Source organism: Pyxicephalus adspersus, chromosome 1 (assembly GCF_032062135.1).
Source record: "Pyxicephalus adspersus chromosome 1, UCB_Pads_2.0, whole genome shotgun sequence".
Lineage (NCBI taxonomy): Eukaryota > Metazoa > Chordata > Amphibia > Anura > Pyxicephalidae > Pyxicephalus > Pyxicephalus adspersus.
In genome coordinates this window covers 91,328,096-91,340,561 of record NC_092858.1, presented here as the reverse complement: position 1 = coordinate 91,340,561, position 12,466 = coordinate 91,328,096, and the positions used below count along the sequence as shown (strand labels likewise).

Below are 12,466 nucleotides of genomic sequence, written 5' to 3'. Positions count from 1 at the left end.
ATAATTTTTGACAGAGATTTCAATGCACGGCACACATTATAATTTTATCCCGTTTAATATATTAAACAAATCCTGAGGTATCGTCAGGGGAATAGACTGTTCAGTATTGATGAGCCTTGAATATGGTAACTAGTAGATAACTAGAGATCAACCTCGGAGATGTTTAATCCCCCATTCTTTAAAGAACACAAACACACAGAGCACAGTGTGGAATGTAAACTTGGCTTTTAATTCAATTTATTTAAAAGAAGCCAATAATACATAATACAAATAAAAACACAAAAAGACAAAACATTGGGGCTACAGATATCTGTATAGCAAAAAGTAACTGACATCTGTAGCAGAATAAATGGTATCAATCAAATTAATAACATTGTGCCTGGCTTTTTGAACAATTGGCAATCTACAATAATATGGCAGTTAAGTTTCATCTGTGAAATAATGAAGGATATTGCAAAATCTTGCTTTCAACCACTGCCTCAAATTTAAATAGCAATAAATCCCTGCAATAAAAAAATAAAAGTGCTGGTGATCTCAGCACTTACCAATTATACAAGTTAGTTACACTAGTTCTCTGCTAGGGTGCCAATAGGAGTGACATGCTGTTGGGTACACATGAGCATTATACATATTGGGTATATTCATGTAGGCATGTATCTGCAGGACTAATTTTCTTTCTCTAGACTGTGTATTAAACTAAAAAATGAAGTTTAATTTAATTTAAATATTTAAATAGTTCTTCATATCATGGAGGGAGAGAGTTGCAGTGCTGTGTAATGATGTGTCATGCTGTAGTTTTAAATAACCCACAGAGGAATTTTTAGTCTTGCTCTTTAAGGATTTATTAGTTATGACTCTGACTATGGCATTACAACTGCCACAATTCAGTAGCTAATTGGCTGTCAGATGAAATACTGAAGGCTTCTGTCTTTATTGCTTGGAGAGCAAATGACCATCCTGCGAGACTTATTATTTAGCCGTTTTTTTTTTTTTTGCAGTAATTTTTTTTTTTTTAATTTTGTCTGTTTTTACACATCTGACTTATTATCATATAATTTATCTGAATTATCAAATAAGGTTGTTTTAACATTTTATATTTAGATGCTGTCCCCTATAGCCAAATCCAATGGCACAGTGACAAGACTGTCACGCAGCTTCAGCACTTCTGCCATGAAACCTGGCATTCATTGTAATTATATTCCCGCTGACAAAGTGACGGTGCCAGAGGCAGTCAAAGCATTATCATGTTTTCTCTTAATGTCCTTGTCTTAATACTGCAGGTTTTGAGCTGATTAAGTGTGAGGACCCAGGGACACCTTTGTATGGCTACAAGGAAAAAGACGAGGGCCATTTTGCAGGAAGCTCTGTGACTTTTAACTGTGATCCCGGGTATAGCTTACGCGGCAGCCGTGTTTTAGTCTGTTTGACTGGTGAACGCAGAGTTTGGGACCAGCCACTCCCTTTGTGTGTAGGTAGGTAAAATAAAAATTAAAAAATAAAATGTTACATGGTATTGTTTGACATCCATGACACTGTGTGTTTCACTGTAGCGGAGTGCGGTGGTGTAATCCATGGAGAGAAAGTTGGCCGAGTTTTGTCACCTGGGTATCCTTCACCCTATGATCACAATCTGAATTGTGTTTGGATTATTGAGGCAGATGCTGGCTGCACTATTGGGTAAGTGATCATTTTAATGCTCCCAATAGGTTTATTAAGTACAGTGGCACAAAGAACAACTGTTACATTTAACTAGACTTTTTTTCAAAAGAATGCAATTCATTTATTACATTTCCAACAGTTTTTTGGTCTGGGTCAGTGATTTAAAAGTGATGGGGAATTACACAATTGTCATTTTTAATTATAGGTTTGGTACTGGCATCTTGATATTTATTTTTTACCTTACCTGGTTCTCCCCTACCCCATCAAAACATTAAGGCAAATAGTACATAAAACTTTTTGTTTTGCAATAAATACCATATTTTAGTTCCAGTGACATCCTCAATAGGTCTCTGTAATTCTCTGTGTAATACAGACAGATAATTGCTTTCGGGAGATCCCAAAATGGTGCTGTATATATAGCTAAATCCAGTGAATAAAAGAGGTGGTCTAAGAACATATAGCTTTGGGAGAAAAGGGCTCAGAATATGCTGAATATCCATCAACCAAGAAATGAGTTAGACAATTAACAAAGTTTTATTATGTGTTGATCTTGCCATCAGATCCATTATTTCGTCTTTTTTTAACAGGTTGACAATGCTGCTTGTTCTGAGTGAAACTGTACAATAATGTTGTCACTCTGTGAACAGGGAAGCCTCAGAGAAACATGTAGTTTTAAACAGGCTTTCAGTAACAAAGTATAGCCTAACTACAACCATTGAAAGTCACCGAAATAGTTTTTTTCTTTTGGATAAAAAAGGTTTAAACCACGTAAATAAAAGTGCTTTAAGAACCCCCATAATAAATTGTTTGTCCCAAACCCCTTTAGCTGTGACTGTTGCTTTACACTTTGTTCTGTTTACAGATATGAACAAAAATTAAAATGTGTAAAATAAAAGTGTTTTTTTATATTAAATATGAATATATAAAATATATTATATATAAGTATAAAATAATATTGTATTATTGCATGTGGTAACTCCATATATTAAACAGAATTTAATATATTTCCTCGTAGTTACCCTTTAATGCATAAAGCATTGCTAAATTTCCATGGTGTATGTGTAATGCGCCTGGGCACACAAACCACGACCAACTAACTATGTCCCGCCCTGGGGCAAAGCAGCCGAGTGCCACGCCCTCGGGGGGTACAAGAGGGACGCATGGTAACACGCGCACCTCTTCCCACAGTACCCCTAGGACGTGCACTACTTTGCATTTGCACAGTGCTGGGAGCAGGAACCACATTCAAAGGCTCCCTCTGTGGCTGGGAACCCCAGGGACACCGCAGGCTCGCAGGGCGGGTAAGTTCCTTACAGTATGAGGATAAAATTGTTTCATATACCTGAATCCCTTGTCTGGGAATTCTAAGTATTGCTTGCTAAACTTCTTTTGTTTTCAATAATCCCCACTGGCTGAATGGCCTGATGTATCATATTAGCGAAACCCCAAGTACAGAATAACATGGCCCTTAATAAATTGCCCTGACTACCAGACTTGTGCTCTAGACAAACTCAGCCATATTACTTAAAACCATTGTGGCAATATGTACCTGTCATACGCACTGTTTAAACAGCTTGTCAAAATGTCAAAACTTTACTATGTATGCAGCCTGCAACGTACTGTGCCTGTGAAGCTGCTGCCGAAATTGTCAGTGTTGTTTTGTTTTTAGCTGTTATAGTTACTTAGAGTTCCAGCTAAAAAAAATAACAAAATAATAATACAATTGTAAATCAGTCACTGAAAGATGTAAACCATCCAAAAAGTTACTTAGCAAAGTACTTTTTTTGTTGTTGTTATGAAATAAAACTTTGACAACACTGAAGAGGATGATACCTATTAAGTAATCTGTTGGTGATCCTACTGCATTTGCATTTATGTACACTGCAGTCACCACTGAAGATCTAAAGTCACAGTCCTCACATTAGGAACAACAAATAAAGATATTCTGAACAGAGCTTGAATTGTAGCCACAGGTATTAAAGATTTGCAGTTCTTACATAAGTGTAATTCTCAAACTGGGCAAAGACTCTTCACCTGCATCCAACTATCACCCCATTTCACTTGTCAATTGTGATTTCAAAATCCTAACCAAGATCCTTTCCTTCCACTTGAGTTCTTTACTCAGTAGCTATATCCATCCTGATCAGCCCCCGATCAAACCAGGCAGTCTATAGACTTTAATTCAGAAGTTTCCACTACCTAAGACAAGAGTTCAACCAGGAGACCCATGCTTTTATCCTTAGACCTCAAAAAGGCTGTTTTGCAGTCTGTTGTTGGATTACCTATGTTATGAATCGCATGAATTTTGGAGGTACCTTTTTGCGGATCCTGGGTACTTGATACAAATCTCCTGAAGCAAAAGTTTCCTTTTTACCTGATGAATTCTCCATCAAAAAAGGGCACAAGGCAAGTTTGCCCCCTCTCACCCCTGCTGTTCCCTCTGGTAATCGAACTGCTAGCAATAGCAATATGCACTACCCCAGATTTAAATTCTTCACTCGATGTGCTTCAATCTAAGGTCATTAAATTCATCTGGGGTCGTAATAGAGAATCGTATCAATCGTACAACTATGCGCTCCCCTAAAGCAAAAGGAGGTTTGAGTGTACCTGACTTCAGGTTCTATCATAGGGCTGCGCAGGTAGCGCAACTTTCATGTATGTTATTGTTTCAAAGACCCCAATGGGTGGATATAGAGGCTCAGCCCCATATGGAGACAGAAATTGCCTTCCTCATGTGGATATCTAATCACATGAGACCCAAGATATGCTCATCCTTACAATATTCATTAGTGGTTTGGGACAGAGTGAAACGCCATCCAGATATTAGTTCAGCTTTTACGCCTCTTGCTCTGCTTTGAGGGAATCCGGAGTTCCCACCAGGAATGCCACCACATCGGTTTGGCTGGTTGAGTAGCCATGGTTTTCCTAGAGTTGGGGACTTTATATTGGAGAGGCACATATTGAGTCTTAATCACTTCAAAATAAAGATTACCCTGATACAAATGTTTCTGCTATTTACGCTCTTTTATAAGCTTCGCTCTTTTATAAGCTTCAGACTTTCTTCTTTTTCCCCTATATTGCAGAATGGCATTTGAAAGTACCTGTAAGATTTTTACAGACAGATTTTAATCCCCTTCTTGCGTAACGTAAACCTGGTTGCATTGAACTACTAGGTAATGCTCTTTGGTACCTTATCCCTACCAAGTTAGCCAAATGTTTCCATGGTTCTTTTGCCCCCTTTTTCAGATGATGAAGAGAGATAAGGGACTTTGAAACATATCTGGTGATCTTGCCGGTGGCACAAGAGTTTTATAAAAAGGTATTCACTCTTCTCACATTGGTGGTACAAACTTCTTTTCCCCCTGGCCGGGAAAAAACCCTTTTGAGCAAAATGGATATTGATAATTAATAAAGATTGAAAATTCATATATTAATTGATAATTATCTGCTTCTAGCAGGTAGAATCATACTGGCCTGGGCTTGGAAGTCACCATCAATACCAATGGCCCCATTATCGGTAAAATTAAATTGGATAATGGGGAATGACAAGTTTACTTGTACTATTAAAGATACCCTACATGTCTTTGAACTTACCTTCATTCTTGCAGCCCTGGGAATCCTTCTGTTTGCAATCCCCGGCACTGGGGGTTTATTAACCTCTAGTGCTGGTCATCACAGTGAAACTGCAGATGAACTCTCAATGAAGTTTCTCTATTGAGAGTTCATGTGCAGTTCAGTTCCCACGATCACCGGGCTGATAAGTACAGCCCAGTGACCATGGAAACTGAACTGCAGATGAACTCTCACTGGAGAAACTCCATTAGAGTTTGCCTGCAGTCACAGCTGAGTAGAGGCAATCAGCTGTGACCGCAAAGTTCCCACGGTCACCGGAATGTACTTATCAGCCTGGTGACCGTGGGAACTGAACTGCAGATGAACTCTCAATGGAGAAACTCTATTGAGAGTTCATCTACAGTTCCACTGCGATCCCCGGGCACTGGAGGTTAATTAACCTCTAGTGCCCCGGGATCGCAGTGGATTCTCAGTACTGCAATCGTTCATGCAGCCCTGTGTGTGATCCTCAGCACTGGAGGTTTAATGGGAACAAGTCTCCCCATTGAAAACCTCTAGTGGTCTCTGATGCTCAGCCAATTAGAGAGCACTAGAGGTTTTGAATGGGTAGACTTGTAACTATTTAACCTCTAGTGCTGGGGATCACACACTGAGCTAATCAATGAATGCAGCCAGCAGCAATTTGTTTTTCATTCAATCTTGTTACAATTTCGGTAAGCGAGAACGGACAAATTTGCCGCAAGAGTTTTAAAAACTCGCTCGCTCATCCCTAGTGGACACTCTTTCCCTCAGAAACTACCTCTTCTACGTATTATTTGTTTGACAGGTCAAGCACTACTACAGAGACTACCTTGACTTTCGGAAACATGTTTATTTGTTGTTAATTCAAGAGATACTGAATAAACCTAATGTAAAAAGTTTATTTCATTGACTAAAAATCTTTTGAAATAAAAAAAAACAGGTATTTATGGGGACTAATTATACACTTATTTTTAGAACTACAGGAGAGTGTATTAACAACACACAAAAATAATATGAATGTATTTATGTTTTTTACTTTAGTGACACTTTAACATTGCAATATAGTGTATTGTAATTGAATAGGTATATTGTTACAATATATTTTTATCCGAAAGTCATTTGATTATGGCAATAGGACAACTCTGTAAATGCAGTGATATTTTCCTATTGTATTTACAAAAAATGTAACGAAATAAAAATGGCCCCTTTACATTGTTCACAATGTACTGCACTCTGTTCATAGTTTCACTCATTTTGAATTTTTTAGTGATATTGTTGTTCAAGCATTATGCAGTTTGACGGATATTAGGAATATATTCAGAAGCATAATTTTAAATGACTGGTTCTCCTAATAAATTGATTACAGACCCACTGCAGTTCCAAAATATAGCTCGATCAAGGACCTACCAAAATTGGATAATAAAAGAGAAACACATTAATGAGCATTAGATTAGATCTAATTTTCTCATGATGTTGGTCCTCCCTATCCCATCCTGTCAATTCACCAGAATTCAAATATATCACCCAGCCATTTAACATCTATTGCTTTTTAAATTGGAGACATCCCTAGTTCCCGCTGGATTGATAGGTTAAATGTTGGTCCAGGCCACAAAATAGCTACCTCAGTTGTCTGCAGTTATCAATTCCTATAGCTAAAAGAAAATTGATACAATAAAAATAGAACTGCCATTTTATTATTGTACACAATGTCTTTGTTCATTCAGCCTGTGATATTAACTTAACAGTTTAGAAGGAGTCTGAAGTGATTCTTTTTTTAAACTAGACTGTATCTGAAGATATTTCTGATGTTAAAAACTGTAAATGTCCTATAAAGATATGGCTGATAGACTGATTATAATATAATTTCCTAATATTGTCCTCAATCTGCTGATGGAAGATGTAGCTCTCAGGAATTCAGCAATGGCATAGGAATCCCTCTGCTGATCACACACACAAAGAAATTGAACAATTGAATTTCAGATCAGGCTCACTTATTACTTTTCACAAGGCATAAACTGTGTGTGACGGACGGAGAAGGAAATGGAATAATTTGTTAGGAAATTTATTCCACGCCAGGCAAAGACACTGACGCCCTTTCTTTGGAACCAGGAGGATTATTTAGCTATTTTAACCCATAGCTAGCAGAAGAAAAAGTAATATTAAAAATTAGGCAAAAACACATAATTGGTTGGTCAAAGTGAATAGAGTTTAACCATAATAAAAATTCAAAGCGCAAAGTAGAGACTCTCCACTGCTTTCAGTACATCGGCCTCATTGTATATATGTAATAATATTAAGTATTTGGCAAGATGCAGCTGTGAACAGTTTGAATACACCAGTGCAAGGAAAATTAAAAATAAATATATCAAAACAGGTTGCTTAAACTTGATTTGACGATTGAATTGAACACAACATCACTCTATTCACTTTGCAAAGTGATAATGATTTAGTAAGTCAACCCCATAAAGTCTCCTTTACTAGAAAAGGGCAATGTAGAGATGTTATCCTATCTAGTTAAATATGATATCCCTTTTGTAAAACAATTTCGACTTTTGCGTCTCCTTCTTTGTAATTTAATTTGTAAATTAAAGTCAATATGCTTTTTCTGTAATCTAATTTGTTTTATATTTAACATTAGCATTCTTCAGTTGCCAAGTCTGGCACAGTTTTATGTTGTTGATAAATCCCCTTATATTCTCAAAAGGCTCTGTACATGATCAAACGAAATTTATCCATACACAGTCATGAATTCATTAAGATTCTTTACTGGATAACAAGGATTTTTTTGAGCAGGATAATTACAAAGCTTATTTGGTATGCCAGTATGTAAGATACGTCAAGGGTTAATTAATGGTGGACAAACACAAAAATGTGAGGAAATTAAAATTTTGGAATATCAAGGCAGCATGTAGGTATTAAAAAAAAATATTTAGTTTCCTAAACCATGATAGTAATCTTCTCATTTTCTTGGAACAACACTTGTATGGATGTCACTTGTATGTACCCTCCAGGCATACTGTGAAAAAACAAACATATATATTGAAATATGCCCAGTAATTTTAAGTGAAACTGCAGCAGGTATTTTTAGAAACAATTACAGAAACGTCTATATGCTGGATTAGAGGTTTTGACTAATACCCTGTTGTTCTCAGAGAGACGTGGGTTATAAACATTTTATGATACGTGTATACATATGCGTCAAGGTAAAAAAAAGTTTTGCTACTATATTTATTATTGTTATTCCAAATGCTGGTGGGAATGGTGAAACTGGCACAGATATAACAAAATGAATCGGGGTTTTTTAGGCACATACGACGAGAAACAGCAGAGCCAGGCATGATCTGAAAGAAAGGATATAGGTGTGTTTGTAGAAAAATTAATTTTGCTTATTCACTACGTAGAGCAGCGCACAACCTCTGACCACACTGTCTTGCGTGTAAATGAATAGCCTATACAAATCCACGCTACAGTAATCGCAATAATATAAGCGGTAGAGAAAAAAACCTGATGTGGTAGAAGAAAACTAACTGCACTCTCAGAATCAGCATTCCTATTTTAGTGTAAAAAAGCTTAAAAATTTAAGTCAATAAAAAATTTGTTCAAAATTGTTCCCCAGTGTAATTACTCAGGTTGCAGGTCCTTGAAAGCATTGACCTATCTCATCTTAATCTGGGATCTGCGCCACACTTACATGTTGGTTCCCAGGCACATACCACCACTTCAAACACAATCAGCTACCATCAGCCTATTCCAGCACCACAAATCCACGTCCACTCAGTGAACAATCTCCCATACAGGAGGTCCCAGACCAGAGAAGGTTCCCTGACCACTTCATAACTTTAACAATTTTACTGCCCGCGAGGACCCCAAATTGCCATCACCTAAAGACAAAGCTAAAAGAAGGAAGGGCTTTCAACTGCTTCTAACTTCTGGCCCCCACTTCCTTCTAGTTCCCAACTTCCAGCTTCACAATGAAAGCAGGGTGACTGAGAAGAGAATCATGCAGCTATAAACTCTGTTTAGAGAACCTGTAAAAATGCTAATGAATATGGCTGTGTAATAAAAGAAATGAGTAAACCTATTGCAATGTTTCCTAAATATTATTAGGAGTAAACAGATGGCCCTTGGCTGCCAATGGTCAGGACCAAGCGCTTTTACTTAAACCAGAACTGAACTTTGTTGATACTCCCTTATCCCCATTTAATTGAGACTGCTGTTATCTGCTTCCTTCTCTTTCATGTTCCGATCTTCAGCCACCTTTTTTTGCCAGGCCAGAATGACATAAGGAAAGTCAGGATTGCCAGGTATTACTTGCAATAAACACTGACCAGTTTATTGCATGCACAGCTCTGCAAAATTTGACAGCTGAGCAGTGATTAGGCAGAAAAGAATAGTAAGAATAATAGGAAGCACCTGTCTTATCCCCAATTTTCAAAGTGAGACTTTAGTTCTACTTTAAGTGGGAGGAAAACCCTTTACCAACCCATGTAAGATCTGAAACTCCAAACTAAGAAAATCTTCAAAGAAAATGATTTCATGAGAGACATACGGAGGCTGCCATTGCTAAACTCTTTCTATAAATGGCATTTGCTTGGTAGTCTCCATTTTTTTTCTTTAATACATTGTAAAAAACATGCAGCAAGTTAGAAATCATAACTTCAGAAGCTCTAAAATGAGGGTTCTATTGGCCACCAGGCAACTAGAAATTTTAAAAAGGAAGGTCAAGGTATTTTACTCAATGTTTCCTAAAGTTGTCCTATTAGCTTAGTGAGAAACTATGTTTGGAACCGTCATAAGAACACTTTTTTTGTGAAGCTATTATATTTAAAGGTTAGCATGCTTGATACAGAGAAATTAGTGTAGTAGAATACCCCATCCCCCCCAACTGTGAACCATTAGACTGATCTAGATCAAAGTGCTGCAATGCAATGGCAAATTGCTCTATGCCTCTAAATTCCTTTATGGCAGAGCAGCCAGGTTGAGTGTATAGTAGTTTCAGGAAAGTTATGATTCATTTAGGTACTCATCCATTTCCATTACATGGTATTACATTGATATCTGCTAGAAGTTGTAGTCCACTGACAGCCAGCTTCATTACTAGATTGTGATGTACCATGGCTAAATCTTCATTTTCCAGATAACTCTAAGATAGAAATTTGAGTTACCAAGGGTAGTTTGAGTCTGCCTAACTTCTGTTCTATGAAGAAGAGAAGGGGAAGAATGGGTGACACCCCTCTTTGTTCTCCACTTTGGACATGAATAGCTATTGTTCCTAAATGCCGTTCTTTGATTCGTTCTAACAGATCCATGAATAACGTTTGGTCACTGCTGTACATATGTCAGAGTCTGCCCAAAACCCACACTCGTTCTTCATAATGTTATCATAGGAGGTCTCCTAACTACTGTCTTTAGTCTATGACTTTCTTTACAAAGATAAGGCTTGCACTGTAAGAAATGGTTGTCTAGATCCAAATCTAATACCGGGGTCATGCAGTGGACAATGGTTATGGTTTTAGAGTAAAATGAGTCAGATTTGGTCTGTATTTAACCAGGATTGCAATCTTATTCATGTTTGACTTAGTCTCTGCCCAGTGGTTGTTATTCTGCTTGATACCTGGCCTGTTGATAAACACCTTTAGTTTGGAAATTTATTGGCTGGTATTTGTCAGACATATTGAAAGATGTAGAGTTGCCTCTGAGTCATTTTTAAACACCAGTTAAAACAATGTTGAATTCCCTTACACCAAGAATAGCCATGACATAGCAGTAATAGAGACAGATAGATAATGTGCAGTCTGCAGTGTGGACGCATCCCTGCCTATCAATGTCATTATATACAGTACACAAGACACATGTTCAGTGCAGGGCCCCTTCTCACTCTGTCACTGTCATGAATCACTGCAGAGGACAGAGTCGGTCAGATGGTCCCTTATGGCCAAGTGTCGCTGTCACCCAGGGTGGAAGGGACAGGCCGGGGGGGCAGGTAGTTGGCAGACTGTCTGTTTGAATCTGCGGGTTTCATTTCACTGCCTGTGCTAAAGCTGATCTCTGAAATCCCCTTTGCTCTGTCTGAGATTGTTCGGCACAGTTGGATGCAATTTTGGATAAAAGTCCTATATAAATGCAAATGGGTGTCTGGGTACAATGTATGCTAATCAATGACAAAGCTGGCAAAGATTTGACAGAGTGTAATAACACACAACCACAATGGCTTTTTAATTTTCTCTTGTGATGTTCGGAAGCCTTTTTATCAAAAGAACTACCTTGTGTTCATCCTAAATGAGAACCAGCATCTTAAATCCACTGTCCTTTACCAAAGGATTTCTGTCACACTTCACAATAATAATTATGGACTGAGGATGACAAACCCGTATTTTCAGCCATAATGGAATAAATCAGCCAGCCATACCTGGAACTTCATTACATATTAGTTTGGGATTATTGTAGAGGATTAAAGTTCTATGTAGCAATAATGGAATGAAATCTGGAACTTGGCTGTATGTTGAAACCACTGTGATGATGTATGATGTGGTAGACATAAGCATCTAATAAATAAGAAGTAGATGAAATTAGAAAATCAAAGAGACACTTGTGATAAGGTCTCTGTGTAAGATCACTACAAACAAAGGTTCCCAGAGCTCAGTTTAGCTATTTCAAGACGTATTCTTCAAGATCTCCGGTGTCAACAATCAGATAGACATAGACTTTAAGTTCTTTGCAAAAAATGTCAAAGCTGGGCCCCAAACAGTATTTTTTGCATGCTTTACCCTTCACACAATAATATTCCCCTGGATGCATGTCCCTCCTCAAACTTTGTACAGTAAATAGGCCATGGATATGTTTGAGAAGGTTATGGCTGTATCTTGTATGCTGCTGAAACCCCAACCCTTCAGATGATCATTGTAGGACTCCTAAAGGCATGACAAGGCAAGCCGAATATGGCGTTAAAATTTGGTGAAAGAAAAAAAAGATACTACCGTGTTTCCCCGAAAATAAGACCTACCCCGAAAATAAGACCTAGCACTTTTCCCCCAACCTGCCCTAATATAAGACCTACCCCGAAAATAAGACCTAGCACTTTTCCCCCCAACCTGCCCTAATATAAGACCTACCCCGAAAATAAGACCTAGTAGAAAAAAAATAAAAAAAATACTCACCGAGCGGGAGACAGCGGGCGTACACACTCCGGAGCCGCACAAGCCGATGCTTGCCT

At 37.9% G+C, this 12,466-nt stretch overlaps 1 protein-coding gene across 2 annotated transcripts in view; it reads left to right on the top strand.

Annotated features, from left to right (window-relative positions):
* CSMD2 (CUB and Sushi multiple domains 2) overlaps positions 1-12,466 on the top strand; it is a 576,326-nt gene that overhangs the window by 470,139 nt on the left and 93,721 nt on the right. For both annotated transcript variants that reach the window (XM_072418831.1, XM_072418823.1), the window contains 2 exons: positions 1,281-1,472; positions 1,551-1,677. In XM_072418831.1, the coding sequence (XP_072274932.1) occupies positions 1,281-1,472; positions 1,551-1,677 (319 nt within the window). The remainder of the gene's footprint in view (positions 1-1,280; positions 1,473-1,550; positions 1,678-12,466) is intronic.